The sequence below is a fragment of the Taudactylus pleione genome, unplaced genomic scaffold (genome assembly GCF_031769625.1).
Source record: "Taudactylus pleione unplaced genomic scaffold, aTauple2 ptg002172l, whole genome shotgun sequence".
NCBI classification, from domain to species: domain Eukaryota; kingdom Metazoa; phylum Chordata; class Amphibia; order Anura; family Myobatrachidae; genus Taudactylus; species Taudactylus pleione.
This window is the reverse complement of record NW_028286566.1, coordinates 467,488-484,084: the sequence shown is the minus strand read 5'-3', so window position 1 is coordinate 484,084 and position 16,597 is coordinate 467,488. Positions and strand designations below refer to the sequence as shown.

The following is a 16,597-nucleotide window of genomic DNA, read 5'->3' as shown; positions in this document are numbered from 1 at the left end:
AGATCGTGTGTAAAGAAAAACACCAAATAGTAGTGCAGGGAGCTCCGGGGAATCGTGTCGTATCATATGCTGGTCGTGCAGGTGTATGGCCAGCATTAGTCACTTCTTCATGAAAGCAGAATGCTATTTTTCAGTGAGGCTCAGGGCTCCATAGAAAGATAAGTGACTGTGATCTGCATACTTTCCAACTTTCCCGATTTAGTCGGGACAATCCCGATTCGTGGAACTCAAAAGGGGAGTCCTTTTTGACCCAAAGTGTAGTTTTCTTTTTTTTTTTTTTTTTCTGAGCTGACCAGGGGGGCACGGCTTATTATATCCTAATTGTGCATTCCTAAAGTTGGGAGGTTTTAAACAAAGTTGCACAGATTCCCAGAGAAATTTAGCAGAGCAAGAGTGTGTTTCACCCTTTGGCCCTTTTTTGTGGGCGGCCGCACTGACATCGATCAGAGCAGGAAGCTCCCTGGGGCTTGCGGTTGCCTAGACCCAACCTTAGGGTCTCGTCGCAAGCCCCGATGGTCGCGATGGTCTTGACAATCGCGACCATCAACCTGTTCGGTCGCTAAAGCTGTGGGTGGTAACCCACAGCTTAGCTAGCGACCAGGAGGCCGCACTTCAAAATACAAGCGACCGCCCACATTCAGAACGAGCGCTTGCATTTTGCGAGTGCCTCTGAATAAGGGACAATAGGGCCTGATTCAGACCCACTCGCGAGCGCTGAGCGCTCGCAAGCGGGTCGACTGTGGCCCAGTGCGCATGCGCACGAAGGAGCTGGCTCCGTCGTGCGCATGTGCGAGACCCGGATAGCGACGGGCAAGCCGTCGCTCCGGGTCTCTTACCAAAGGGGGCGTGCTGTCGATGGTGGGTGACAGCACGCCCACTTGGTGGGCGTGCCGGGGGCGTTCCCATGGGAACGCCTACCATCTGGTGCCGGCCCCACTGACATCACAAGAAATTTAGCAGAGCAAGAGTGTGTTTCACCCTTTGGCCCCAGACCTTAAGGAACGCCTGCCGTTTTGTGGGCGGCCGCACTGACATCGATCAGAGCAGGAAGCTCCCTGGCGCTTGCGGTTGCCTAGACCCAACCTTAGGGTCTCGTCGCAAGCCCCGATGGTCGCGATGGTCTTGACAATCGCGACCATCAACCTGGTCGGTCGCTAAAGCTGTGGGTGGTAACCCACAGCTTAGCTAGCGACCAGGAGGCCGCACAAGTGATGTCAGTGGGAGTGCATTCGGCTCTGTTTAAGCTGAAAGCACTCCAGGGCTTGCGGCAACGAGACCCTACCACAAGGGTCTCGTCACAAACCCGATGGTCGCGATGGTCTTGACCATCGCGACCATCTTCCTGCCCGCTCGCTACAGCTGTGGGTGGTCACCCACAGCTATGTGAGCGGGCAGGAGGCCGTTCAAAAAAAAAAATACCCTGGCCCCGATTCAGAGCGAGCGCTCTGTCAGAGCGTCAGGCTCTGAATCAGGGCCATAGTCTGGTCAGATGAGACCAAAATTGAACTGTTTGGATGCCATAATACGCACCATGTTTGGAGGTGAAATGACACTGCACATCACCCCAAAAACACCATACCAACAGTGAAGTTTGGAGGTGGGAACATCATGGTGTGGGGCTGTTTTTCAGCATACGGTACTGGCTTACTTCATAAGGAAGGACGGATGAATGGAAAGATGTACCGAGACATTCTTGATAAAAATCTGCTGCCATCTACCAGGATGCTGAAGATGAAACGAGGGCGGACATCTCAGCAAGACAATGATCCCAAACACACAGCCAAGGACGCTCTCACTTGGTTTCAGAGAAAGAAAATAAAGCTGCTAGAATGGCCCAGCCAATCACCTGACTTGACTCCAATTGAAAATCTATGGAAAGAACTAAAGATCAGAGGGCCTGATTCAGACCCGGTCGCAAGCGCTGAGCGCTCGCAACTGGGTCGATGGTGGCCCAGAGCGCATGCACACGATGGAGCCGGCTCCGTCGTGCGCATGTGCGAGACACAGATAGCAACAGGCACTCCGTCGCTCCGGGTCTCTCAAACATAGGAGCAAGCTGTCGATGTTGAGTGACAGCTCGCCCCCTTTGGTGGGCTGGCCGGGGGGGTGGCTGCCCAAACGGAGGCGTTCCCGTGAGAATGCCTGTCGTTTGGGGGCGGCCCCACTGACATCACAAGTGATGCCAGTGGAGAGCTTCCGGCTCTGTTAGAGTGAAAGCTCTCTGGGGCTTGCGGCCACGAGTCCCTACCACAAAGGTCTCGTCGCAAGCCCGATGGTCGCGATGGTCTTGACCACCGCGACCATCTTAATGGCCGCTCGCTGTAGCTGTGGGTGGTCACCCACAGCTATGCGAACGGCCAGGAGGCCGTTCTAAAAAAAAAAAAAGAAGCCCGGCCCTGGTTCAGAGCGAGCGGCTCTGAATCAGGCCCAGGTTTGAAGACTGTATGGGTGGAACAATGGGCCAAAATCACACCTGAGCCATGCATACGACTAGTTTCTCCATACAGGAGGCGTCTTGAAGCTGTCATTACCAACAAAGGGCCTCATTCAGACCCACTCGCGAGCGTCTGTCCACTCGCAAGTGGGTCGATGGTGTGCACTGCGCATGCGCACGACGGAGGGAGCACAGTCGTGCGCATGCTTGAGACGCGACGAGCGAAGGACTTTCCTTCGCTCGTTGTGTCTGATCAAAGGGGGCGTGCTATCGATGTTGATTGACAGCACGCCCCCTTTGGTGGGCATGCCGGGGGCGTGCCTGCCAAACAGAGGCGTTCCCAAGGGAACGCCTACCATCAGAAGCCGGCCCCACTGACATCACTAGTGAATCACTCAATCACAAAATCACTCCTGGCCTTGCGGTTGAGTAACTCAACCGCAGGCTTCTGCGGTTGGTAACCCACAGCTATACGAGCGTCCAGGAGGACGCTCCATATTTATGGAGGTGGGCCCTGATTCAGAGCGAGCGCTCTGGTCAGAGCATCCGGCTCTGAATCAGGGCCAAAGGCTTTTTGTATGAAGTATTAAATACATTTCAGTAAGCGTGCTCAATACTTTTTCCCTGGGTCATGTCCATAATTATGTGTAATAATGTGATACCTATGGTTTGATTTCTTTGCATGTGTGTAGTGCATGGGTTGTTGCTGACATTTGGTGAACATGTCATTACAATAGCCCCATTACACATATATTTACTGAGAAATATGTTGTGTTCAATACTTATTTTACCCGCTGTATATGTACACATGAACACACACTACACACACACTAGCCTTATTTAGACAAAAATAAATTGTAGGAAGATACAGCTTTGCTACTACAAAAAATTCCTCCCCATATAGTCAAGTAATAATGACACATTGTCTGGTCCTAATGTAATCCGCTACCCAAACAAAAAAGTCCCAAATCCAATGGTTTCCAGAAAGAAATGTACTTACAAGAACACCCTAGCACCAAATGATCTTCTAAAATGCACCTAAAGGAGTACAAATACAACACTACATCTCATCTATTCCCATGTGCCTGCAATGTGTGACCAGATCCAGCAGAAGGCTGAGATCACAAATACTGTAAATGGCTATAAAAAGCAAACTCTTTACATATGCCAGATTGCTGGCACTCACTTTAAACAAGTTCATGAATTGTGCTGGCACCCTCCTAGAAGATAGCAACTCCAACATACAGCAAGAAAGTTTTTTGTTGCCGGCCCTGCCTACGTATTACAATTGTACAAGCAGAATTTTGGTAGAACGACACTAATTAAAAGGGCAATACAAGTTGTACAGAGGTGTCCTCAAACATCTAGCCTGTTTGCCCGTTAAACAGCCCTTCTAGTCTAGGCGTGACTCGGTAGTGCAGAGCATCTTTTAATGCAACTTTTTACCTTCAAATGCGTCTTATTAGCACAGCGGTACGAATTGGACACACACGCAGCTTCTGCTGATTAAAATGATATGCGGCATGTCCATGTTCTGTGTGCGACTGCGGGTGTATGCATGCGAAATGCTACGTTACAGTGTCACAGCCGCTGGCACTGTGGTTATATGTCACCCTTGGGTTCAGTTATGTGGTGGTTGAAAGGGCTGCGCTTCTTTTTTGGACACATTTTTTGATTCGCAAAGCCAGTGCCAATGCTTGCCTATCACACTGACTAAAAATTAACCCTGCAAGTGCCCTGGGGCACCCATTTTGGGAACAGTGAGTCAAAACCGATCCGCTAATCTTTAAGTTAATTATGATTGTGTATTTTGCCATTGCCCTCCATGGACTGACATAAGAACGACTTAGAACTCATGGGTTACATTGTGTCGGTTGCATTGTATGGGTTACATGAGTTACATTGTGTCGGTTGCATTGTATGGGTTACATGAGTTACATTGTGTCGGTTGCATTGTATGGGTTACATGAGTTACATTGTGTCGGTTGCATTGTATGGGTTACATGAGTTACATTGTATCGGTTGCATTGTATGGGTTACATGAGTTACATTGTGTCGGTTGCATTGTATGGGTTACATGAGTTACATTGTGTCGGTTGCATTGTATGGGTTACATGAGTTACATTGTGTCGGTTGCATTGTATGGGTTACATGAGTTACATTGTGTCGGTTGCATTGTATGGGTTACATGAGTTACATTGTGTCGGTTGCATTGTGAGAGATGCACAAGCAGGGCAGGCTGACACAGAGGATGTGCACGGAGCCTGCTGACCTGTGTCCAGGCGGCTTCTTACTTCAGCTCTTGTCCCCAGGTTTATTCAGTAATAAGGTGCTAGTCCCCATCTCCTGTACAGTGCAATGCTTCTCTGAGGCTGGCAGGCAGAAGCTTAGATAAGCCGGCAATTGATTGCCTTCCAGTGCTTTATATACATCAACACGGCATTATTATCATTATTACTATTATTATTGACATCTGTATTGCGCCTTCAATTTACTCAGTGCTGTACAGAGAATTTTTTATCATTTATGTCTATCCCAGTGCCCCTGGAGCTTAGTCTAAATTCTGTAACATAAATGTGCATGCACTCTAACAGCACACTAAGGTCTACTATCTCACAATCCGTTTAGCCTACCCCTCTGTCTTTGGATTGTGGGAGCGGGAGCACCGGAGGAAACCCAGACAAACACTAGGAGAACATGCACAGTCCACACACAGATGGGACACTAGTCGGGAATTGAACTCACGACCTCAGTGCTGCGGGAAAATAATGTTTACCACTATGCCACTGTGCTGATTTAGCATGTGTTTATCCACACCCATACCTCCCAATTTTGTCAGGACAGTCCCGCTTTTTGTGCACTCTCCAACCTGTAGGCTGCAGTGTCCCGCGTGGGACAGTGGGGTAAAGGTTGGGAGAGAACTCTATCTCCCATGCTGGCCTTGCGCCCCGGTGTGTTGAGAAGCAGGGACTTGATGCAGATTCGTACCCCCAATGTGACGTGCAACTGGGGTTTATTTACTAAATTGTGCCTTTTTTAAAGCTGATGGTTATCAGCACTTTTTTTTGGGCATGCAGATTTTGAAATAACAATTCTATCAAATGCAAAAGCTGGTGTGTATTGCAGTTAATGATATTGTTGTTTTAAATTCTGTGGGCTAGAACGGTGATCATCTCTGGGTTGGAAAGCCTCAGTTTAGTTACTAACCCCCATGGCCTCCAAACTTAGAGGAAAATGGATTTAAAGATGACCTACAGACTGAACACAGAGTAGGGGCTTTTACTTTTATTTCTGTTTGATATACTGTGTTTATAAAGTGCTAATCTTGTGCCAGCTGACTATTTATGGCACAGCACTGCTGGAAACATTTGTATTTGCAATTTTATTTTACGGATGAGAGAATCTGTTGAGGGGTTGAACAATGCGGAACGTGACCTGGACAGAAGGGGAAGATATATTTACTCAAGATTGTTTTGGGGCTTTTCTTGCTTACATTTTACTTCCTCTTAACTATTTACCAATCCCTGAAGATCCATCATCTGTGTCTACAAAACACTGTACTGCAATTTCTTACTTCAGATACCTTCCTACTGTGCCCTGCCCGGGCTTGCTGGATGATTTCCAGGTAACTCAGGAATTCATAGAGGATGCTAGATAATGGGCATTTATAAAGATCCCATCTCTGATGGTGCACAAAAAAAACTTCCTAATAACTGTATTCGAGGAGAATGGGAGAAACCTAGCTTACAACGTGTATGCCTGGAAATGGAATCCATATATAATAACATACATTAATGAATAAACTTATTTCCGAGGACAATCAGATTGAAGAGATACTAGTGGTCCATCTGACGTTACATGTAATATTCTCTCCATGTAATAAATGAGGAACATGTGGTTGGGGGTACAAAGGGTAAAGTCACCGTTTTTCCTACATTGTACCCAAAGAATATGGGCTTCCACCAATATGGTCTAGAATCACTTCAAGGTTATAAGAGTCTTACTTCTCTTACTGGACTCAAGTGTTCTATAATGATGACCCAGGACCATTTTGGGAACTGGTCGTGTATACTGCACACAGCTGGAACTTTTTGGGAAGCTATGTAATATTTCCAGATTTTAGGTGCTGCTAATCTACCCACTGTTTGAGCAGTGATGTAATATACCCTTCCTACCTTGCATCCAACTTTGTTTCCATATAAAAGACTGACTCTAGAGATTCTGATTCACACGGAGGTAGCTGCCTCTCCCGATTTTTAGAAAACTGCGTCCTAGCCGACATATGCACCTGAGAGCAGCTATAAGCTTATGCAACTCGGTCACTTCTCACCAACAACTAAACGGGCATTACTGGGTGGCGAGGGGCTTTTGCATGTAAGAGAAGCTTCCCGTGGGCACTTCGTGAGTGTGTAGCCAGCACTGCGACCTATTCTTGCTAGCGCGCATCCAGAGTGCACTCAATTTTCAACCGCGTTTTCTGCACTGAGCGTACGGTAGGCATAAGTGCCATTACTAGTGATGACCTCTGCTGTCATGGCTGGTGGGCTGGGGGTGGTGATGTCACATAAATGCGCATGACTCACGATACAGGCGGATATTTGTAAAGGATTTCCGAGCACTGTAGGCATAGGGGACTGTGGACCTGATTCACTGGGACGCTAAGATGCGTTCGCTTGTAGCCGGCCGATGTTCGCATTCTGCGTATGTTCGCAGTGCGCGGACCTGTGCTAAAGATCAGGATGCGTTTGCTCATTGCGGATAGACTGCCCAGCAGAGTGCGTGACAGGAGAAGCCGTTTGTGAATGGTGACCGGGGCAGGCCATTAGAAACGGGGGATTGGAGGTGCGAATGCAGGCGTGTCTGAGCATCCCAACGCCGTTTCAGAGGCGTGCATAATTATATTGAAGCGTCATTGTACACGTCACCTGGCTGTTTTTTACACTCAAGTGATCGCAGTGCTTGCGGCAGGGTATGGTCTACCTCAAGCGCTGCGCTCGCTTCTGATGGTACACGATGTACCGATGCTTGCATACACTTCATGGAGATGACGTGCGCTAGTGGGCGTCTGCATACACAAAGTGATCGCACGCCAAGACATAGTGGGCGTGCTTATGCCTTGCCGTGCGATCGCTTGCCGTGCCTTCACTTTGCAGAATTTGCATACGCTGGGTGCGAAAGAACGCGTCTAGCTAGGGGGTCTGAATGAGCTCCTGTGTCTTGGAACTGGTAGGGTGATAAAGATTAGCCACTGAGAGAGGCCAGAACCAGGGAGTGTGCAAGTGTTTATTCTAGCATTGTAAGGGCTAAGTTTACTAAAGTGAGAGTTTTTAGAAGTGAGTTTTAAAAGAGAAGTTGCCCATAGCAACCAATCAGATTTTACTTAACATTTAACTAGCACCTTCTGGAAGATAATAGCTAGAATCTAATTGGTTGCTAGGGGCAACATCTCTTCTAAAACTCACTTCTAAAAACTCTCACTTTAGTAAATTTACCCCTAAGTCTCTGTAACGATTGAGAAGTAGGGAAATATGTTGTATAGCTCACTTTAAAGTTTTTTTCCCCAGGTTTTCTAGTGTATCACTGCTCTTTGAAGAACTATGATTGCAGCAATGATAACCTGGGAACATGAATATTTTGCTAATGGACCTCCCTCCCCTAGCCGCAGTCCCATGCTCGTGTAGCCATTTTTTACAGAGCTCTGCCAGTTATGTTATATGGGATCAGCTAGGCCGTAAAGTGCAACATCTTGGAATGTCAGAGGAGGCGGGGTGGTTGCGGCTTGCGATTTGTTTCCCCCCCCCCCTCCAACTCGCGGTTGTCAGCCGTGCCGTGAGAGATACTGCACAGCCTCCGGGCCGGTCCTGACTATTTAGTAAACTTTTAATCACTACTATAAACCGTCGGCTTATTTCATATTAAATGTTTGTTTTTTTATATTATCTGTATATTTAGCAACATACTTCACCGGATATCGCTACATAGTTATGTACATATTCGCGACGGGGTGTAGTCGGCATGATGCCGATGGTCGACATACCGGCGCCGGAATTGCCGGACTCTGACCGCCGGGATCCCATCTGCCGGTATTCCATACCCAACCCTTTGCAACATGATACTACATAAAAATCCCAGCTCTTCTGACACATAACCAAATATATATCCTAGCATTGAACAGGGCAGTGAGATAAGTGGCTGTGATTTTCTCCCACACGTGAATCGCCGTTATATATTATAAGGGGTTGAGAATGATGGGTCGACAGTCCGAACATCAACATTCATCACGTCGACGTGGTCATAATTTAGACTTTGACTATGTTGACAATCATTCGACCTATCGTCCCACCGGTGACTTACCTGCTCCTCGTGGCTGCAGCGGTGTCTACCGGATCCCGGCGTTCATGTGACTTTTGGGTCAGGCTACCGTTCCGTCAATAGTAGGGTAATCCCCCCCTTTCCCTACCCCTAATCCCTCACTTATCACCAATACTTTCAGTGTCTGTTTAAAGTGTGATCATTACTGATATGCTTTATCTGTAAGATTCCTCTCTCCCAATGTTTAGATCCTTCAGCCTTGTACACAGTAGAGGAGGGGTGGTGGTGGTGGGGGTTTGTGCTGTGAATGACAGAGCCGTAACTAGACTTTTTGGTGCCCTGTGCCAGAAAGCGCATTGGCGTCCCCCTAATTTTTCATAGGGACATAATGCACCCAAAAAAGGGACATGGCTTCATGGAGAAGAGCCAAGGAAGAGATAGGGGAGGCCAGGAGATGCTGGGGATGAAATAAGAGGACGCTACAAGCAAGAATTATAATAAACAGAAATTTGACAGTCCCAAACAATGCCCCCTGCCCTCCGGTGCCCTGTGCGATGGCACCGGCCGCACTACCCTAGCTACGGCCCTGGTGAATGAGCTTGCTATTCCGAAACCTACTCTTTCCTTGCAGAAGGCGCTGTATGGATCCTTACATAGGGTCTCATTCAGACCCGCTCGCGAGCGCTTGAGCGCTCGCAAACGGGTCGATGTTGGGCTCTGCGCGCGCGCAGCGGCCGCACTGCGCGTGCGCAAGCCCCGGAGCGAGAGAGAAATTCTCTTGCTCCGGGACTCGCTACAAAAGGGGCGGCTGTTGATCACCATCGACAGCCGCCCCTTTTGTAGAGTCCCGGAACGAGAGAATTTCGCGTGGGCGGGTGGCTACACAAACGGAGGCGTTCCCGATGGAACACCTGCCGTTTGGGGGCGACCTCACTGACATCACGAGTGGTGAGCTTCCGGCTCTAATAGAGCCGAAAGCTCACTGGGGCTTGCGGTAGATGAGACCCTACCACAAGGGTCTCGTCGCAAGCCCTGATGGTCGCGATGGTCTTGAGCGAGCGCCTCTGAATGAGGTCCATAGTGTTTGTGTCAATATCCTATAGATTGTAAGCTTGCGAGCAGGACCCTTCCTCTATGTCTGTCTGTTACTACCCAATTTTGTTCTATTAATGTTATTCCAATTGTAAAGCGCCGTGGACTTTTGCTGCGATATATAAGAAACTGTTAGTTATTCAATAAATCGGTCATTATCTGGGGAAAGACGTTTTGACTGCGCAGAGTTTCCTGCAGGAAGACGAGCTGGCTACATAGGATTGGTAACCACGATATATGGACCATGAGCCTCTTATGTGGAGAGTTACCTGACATTATGAGATGGGAAAGACACATTTATTGATGTAAATAGCAGCATATTGGTTGGTTCTGAGTAATTCGCAAAGCTAATGATGTGTTACTATACTAGCATAACGAGATAAAAAGAGCCTAAACTTTAATCCGTCTTCCCTAAATTCTGAGACCTTCTACCACCTGGTATCACCATCCGTGAACTCCGCTCTCTAGGCGACCACAGCCAAGCGGCCGCCGGTCTCATAAATACTGTACATACCATCGGCGCACAACAAACCCCCCATTATAGCTGTTTTATTTTTAGCCCATGGGATACAAGGAGACCCGGATCAGAAAGAAATCTCTTTACTCCGGTTTTCCAGGTCTCCCCGCTGCACTTGTCCTACAGTGTACCTCACACGCTCCCTGTGGCCATAGGGGACCCCTCCTCCCCTCCGCAATAAGGACAGTCTGGTAGTGAATCCGAATGAGGTTGCTTTACTGCCAGACTGCCTCTGTACAGCTGCAGAGCTTATAGGTCAAAGGTCCATTTAGCTAAATCGTTTCCTTTTATTTAATTAGCGCATTTTGTATCTTACAAGGCGAATGTCGGATTTATCTGTTTGACTAAAGGCAAATTTCTCAGCTTTTACAGGTTACTGAGACAAAAATGATGGATGCAGTGACCATAGCGCCTGGTTTAATTGACCCGCTTACCTTGTAGCATGCATTTAGGTGGCATAAATCGGTCTTCTCTCCAAATACGTAATTCTAACTACATCCCGAAAGGATTGCACCACACAACACTCTTATCTTTAGCTTTCAGTACAGTTATGTTCTATTACAGGATGTTTTGTATCCGACCACCTTCTCAGTCTGTAGGGTCGCCCGAGGGCTCCTGTGGCGATGTGCCCCTATTTACTGCCAGTGCAGATTGTTGCAAACGCAAAGTGGTGGTGTTGACTCCCTACCTGTGACTCTCCCACTCTCATTAACACTTACTTCATGTATAATATTCAGATAAGTAATAACCAGCCATTGATATAGATTAATGTCACTGTTTGCGTTTCAGTATTTCATATTGGTGGTGATACTGTCTATATTGTGTAATTTCTTGTATACAGTCCGCCTTCTTTTAGCTCTTTTGTGAAAGCTCTATTGGTCAGACGCTGCGCAGTAGGATTTAGCTGCAATCACGTATTTCCGCTTCTTTTCTTCCCGTCAGGTCGCTCGGAAAGGCATAAGGAGTTTACCCACCATCGAGCCGGAAATTACTTCTGTATTCGTACCTCCATTTGTATCCAAGGATGAGATACAGAGCACATCGTCGGCTGCTCCCCACAGCTTCCAGAGAGTGGCCAGGAGGCGCTCTTTCCGGAAGAAGAAGGAAAAGCCCAGGGCCCAGGCGCCGTCCGGTGACGACGCCAACCGCAGAGAGACCACCACAGAGGAGATTAGTGTTCCCCAAGACATTGACCTCATAGGATTGCCACAGCTCTGCTTTCCAGGTAAGACCACCACAGCAATAGAGGGACAGACAGGGGTCCTAATGATAAGTCCTTGTTCTTTCCACATTCTTGACACTCAAAATCTTTTTACTTGGTATGATTTGAGTTTTCTGTGGTTCCAACATCCTGACGCATTTCGTGTAAAATCACTTGTGGGGTTGTACTTCCATAATTATTTTACCTCCAAACTACAAAGACTTTTTTGGGACTGAGGGAAATTTTCCTGTTACATGTTTGAAGACCCATAGATGTAGGTCTCAGAAGGTTCCTCCAGGGCCCTTATGACCAGAAGTAGAAGTTCAATGGAACAGTTTAAAAGGTCTGGGGGCATTCGGTGCAGTAGATGGCGGCACATTACTGGTTTGAAGGGTTTCGTTCTGCTGGGAACCACTGGGAAGCAGGGCTCCGCATTTACAGACTGGAGGGTTTAGAACTTCACAGTAGTTCTTCATTGAACTGAAGATTACTCCATGATTGGCTGTTGGTGACCGATCAATAGATGATCAGCTAATCAGAGAGTGACTTGCCCCTTATATTGCAGGTAGATGATATTAGGGGGTCGAGCAAGTAATGTATCATTTCCAAACCAATGCTTCTCTAACAGGGCAAATCCTAGGCACACAAGAACTTAATGGTGAACATGTGAGGCTGCAGAGTAATATATAATATGCATATTTGCTTACTAGTGTGTCCTTTTTCAAATGTAAATAATGACTATCCATTTCCTCTGTCATTGGCTTGCAAATTAATTTATAGTTCTTCCCTGCTATGGCAGTGCGCTGCCTCCTGCTGTGCCTCGATCCTGGCAGGTTGTCTGTTCACAGGTCACGATAGAGCTTTGGTTGGACTGCTATGCTATATTTTCCCTGTGGGGAGAGCAAGCAGTGTATAGCAGATAATGAGAGGGTGCTTTGTCAGGATACACGTAGGGAGTAGGGCAATTTCAGAATGGCTTGTCCAAAAGTGCTTCATTATATGTGGCTTCCTTCTCTGTCTTTTCACCAAAGCAAATATATTTTCTGGGGACATTTATTTATTGTGGTTGCCCTTAGAAAACAACCAGTAACTGCTCCGTGTATAATATGGTTGTATCCAAAGCACAAAACAGATCTGAGCTGTGTCCTATCACAGAGCAAAGAAGATAGACAACTTTGCCAGGAAGGATATAGGCTTTGTTGTAAAGACAAGTATTGCCTATATGTTGCAAAGGGTATGTAGTTATATATCCCGACCTCAGAATGCCGGCTAGGGATATATAATAGGCGTCGAAATACCGACGCCTATCATAATTCTGACGCCGCAATCCAGGACGACGCGGGCCTGAATGAGGTAAGTCCTTGGCGCCTGCCCTCTTAGCCGCGGGGGGAGGGTTACTTTTAGGGCACCACGGGGGGACTTGGGGTAAGGCACCCCCCCGGGGAGGGTTAGGCTAGGGGAGGGGGGGGGTTAGGGTTAGGCACCACCGTGGGAGAGGTTGGGGTGCGGGGAGTGGGGGGTTAGGGTTAGATACCCCTAAGGAGGGTTAGGGGGCGAGAGGGAGGGTTAGGTGACTTAACTGACGCTGTCAGGATTTCCTTCCTTCGGCCAGACGCTGTCGGGATTTGAACTGGTCCCATTCCGTTGCAAAGAGGAGGGGGAGAAGAGGGGAGGACACGTACAATCTAGTAGATTTGAATTGTCTAAAAGTGGAAAACACTTCTACGTTTTATCATGACAGTTGCCTTTATTTGGAGTAAAAATGTAAAAAAAATAAAGTCAGATGTGCACAAACCAGATTGTAATTGGTTGTTTGGATGCTTTTTTTCATATAATTAGGGAAGAAAACAAAGGATGACATTGTATTTGCTCATAATAGCTCACGGGAGCGAATACCGATATGTCCGGATAAATAAGACGTTGTGCTAATATCTAATTTTGTTGTTCAAACTTCAATCCTTTTGAATTCAGCTCAGTAAATTACTGGTCTTCACAGCAGAACTCGGGGTGTACAAACTGGACACCATTTAGAAGCCATAAGGAGACACAGAAGTAAAGTGCGAGAGTTGTTTCTTCCCGGCTAATGATGCCAGGCACCTATTTTTGCTTGCACCCTTTTTTTCATTATTATTATTTTTGCTTTGCACATGCAGTATTGGCACATACACTTGTTCGCATAGCAAGTGATTGACTATTGTGACAGAAGCGATTCGGTGCTCTCTTTTTAATGGGTGGATGCGGAATAAACACAAGAATGCACTTCACTATGCGCAGAATGATACATCGTAATCTGGCGAGGTTGGAGACTGCGCGCATGTAGAGGCATCTCTCGTTGTGTTAGGGTCAGCGAGTCTTCTTTATACCACCTCACGGTCATGGCTGCTTCTTACATTTGTGGTGTCTTGCTGCGTTTCAGAACACACAAACTTAAAATAAATGCATCCAGCGTTAATCTTATTAGTATTGTGGGTGAGAAAGAGAGATATGCCCAGTGTACATTGTATTCTTTGGCGCTGTACTTGCAAAGTGTGATACAAAGTATCTGCTCAAACCAGCACTGGAAAGGAAAAAATGGTGTGAGCCCCTTTATCTCCGGTGTTGTGCCCCTTTATCTCTGGTGTTGTGCCCCTTTGTTTATCTCTGGTGTTGTGCCCCTTTGGTTATCTCTGGTGTTGTGCCCCTTTGGTTATCTCAGCCTTTGTGCCCCTTTGTTTATCTCTGGCGTTGTGCCCCTTTGTTTATCTCTGGCGTTGTGCCCCTTTGGTGTTGTGCCCCTTTGTTTATCTCTGGCGTTGTGCCCCTTTGTTTATCTCTGGCGTTGTGCCCCTTTGTTTATCTCTGGTGTTGTGCCCCTTTGTTTATCTCTGGTGTTGTGCCCCTTTGGTGTTGTGCCCCTTTGGTGTTGTGCCCCTTTGGTGTTGTGCCCCTTTGGTGTTGTGCCACTTTGTTTATCTCTGGCGTTGTGCCCCTTTGGTGTTGTGCCCCTTTGGTGTTGTGCCCCTTTGGTGTTGTGCCCCTTTGGTGTATCTCTGGCATTGTGCCCCTTTGTTTATCTCTGGCGTTGTGCCCCTTTGTTTATCTCTGGCGTTGTGCCCCTTTGTTTATCTCTGGCGTTGTGCCTCTTTGTTTATCTCTGGCGTTGTGCCTCTTTGTTTATCTCTGGCGTTGTGCCCCTTTGTTTATCTCTGGCGTTGTGCCTCTTTGTTTATCTCTGGTGTTGTGCCCCTTTGTTTATCTCTGGTGTCGTGCCCCTTTTGTTTATCTCTGGTGTCGTGCCCCTTTTGTTTATCTCTGGTGTTGTGCCCCTTTGTTTATCTCCAGGTCATATCAGTATAATGATGACAACAGTTCCTTGTAAAATTGGATTAGATTTACTGGATAACCGTTCTGTCTGGTTGAACTAAAACCGTAAACCTGCATGACCAGAAGACAAGTCGCCCTTTGTTGTTGTGTTTAAAAAAAACCATTCCCAATGTTCCCCTCACTTCTGTTTTGCAGTAAATATTTATTTTGTTTCGGCAGCAGTAAAAAGGAGATTCAGTATCTACAGTTTTGCATCCAAGCCACATGTCGTCATTTCTTAATGTATGACCCAGTCTGTCTGTATTCTATATAAAAACAAAAACATATTTAGAAATAATAAATACTTTTACTTTTTGTGAATAGGAGGCCTGCAGGTCAGCGCAGAACCCAAAGACCAGCATTTCCATTTCCTTGTTTTCACCGATGTTTTGGGGAACAGGACTTTCGGGGTAGTTGCTCAGGACTCCAGGACTGTTCAGGTATCTTGTTACTTGTAGAGAAGCAGAAGCTTTATAACCACATGTTCTGTCCCGTGTGGCCTGTAATCACTGACCCATGAGGTGTAACTGAGGCTTTGCATTGTTGTCCGGCTGCTGGACAGTTGGCCTATATCTGGAGATGTATATATTGTGGGTGCAATTGTTTGTGGGCAGAAAGGAGGTGATCTGTACACTGTGCTGCTTTGCTTGCTCTCCTTGTGTAATTCTATCTCTCTGTATCTCTCTAGGACACGTTGAGACTGTCCAATGGAGCCTATTGGGAATCCACCTCCCGGGACACAAGGACCTATGATGCCTACTTACCCTTCGCCCTCTGTGTTATATCCCGATATCCCTACTACAATGCCATAAAGGACTGCCTTTCATGGTAAGGAACGGTCAGCTGAGATATAATAGGGGTATATCGGTGTAGAAAACAAGAGTCTATATTTGTTTTATAAAGATGTGTCTGCTAAAGGGCCGTCATTGACCAGCTCTGTTTCCAGCCACCTAATGAATCGCTTGGTTGCTGTGTAGTCAGTGTCAATGTGAGGCAACCCTGAACAACAAATACTGGCGTTACTTAAAACAAAATTAAGTTTAAGTTAACCTGCGGCCTGGATGGGGTAACTCCTTCCCCTCATCCTAAAGCCTGCCAGTCCCATGATGGATAGCCCTGCAGCTCTTCCCCCCCCCCCCCCCCCACTCCACCTCTTTGGTGCCTAGACCTAACCTCCCCCCCCCCCCCTAATGCCTGAACCTAACTTCCCCCTCCCCGCACCCTAAACCTAACCATCCCCCTTGAGGAGAACCTAGAAGAGCCCTCCAATCATCATAATATAGAACACCCAAATGTAGGTCCCAATGATATCTAAGGCTGCAAACCTCAGCACTACTAGATGACAATTGCGAGGAATACACTAAAGAAGGAGTTATCTGACACATGGTAGGAAGGAGAGAAGCTGGGGTCCCTGGCTGGCACATGGTAGGAGGGAGAGAAGCGGGGGTCCCTGGCTGACACATGGTAGGGAGGAGTGGGGTTACCTTCCTACCTTGTGGAAGCCAGGGCTTCTCGCTCCTATCCTTCCTACTATGTGACGACAGCCAGAGACTCCTGTTTTCCTCCTTTCTACCTCCCCTCCCTACCATGTGTCAGTCAGGGACCCCCACTAGCTCACCCCAACTATAGGAAGTGGCTACAAGCGGCTGGTTACATGTCCGCATCAGTGCATCACCCACCAAGCTCCCAGCTCCAGTTT

At 47.3% G+C, this 16,597-nt stretch overlaps 1 protein-coding gene across 1 annotated transcript in view; it reads left to right on the top strand.

Annotated features, from left to right (window-relative positions):
• The window catches only part of DENND3 (DENN domain containing 3), a 95,379-nt gene that overhangs the window by 9,889 nt on the left and 68,893 nt on the right, over positions 1–16,597 (top strand). Inside the window, exons 2-4 of the mRNA XM_088465834.1 lie at positions 11,298–11,580; positions 15,223–15,338; positions 15,587–15,726. Of these exons, the coding sequence (XP_088321960.1) occupies positions 11,298–11,580; positions 15,223–15,338; positions 15,587–15,726 (539 nt within the window). The remainder of the gene's footprint in view (positions 1–11,297; positions 11,581–15,222; positions 15,339–15,586; positions 15,727–16,597) is intronic.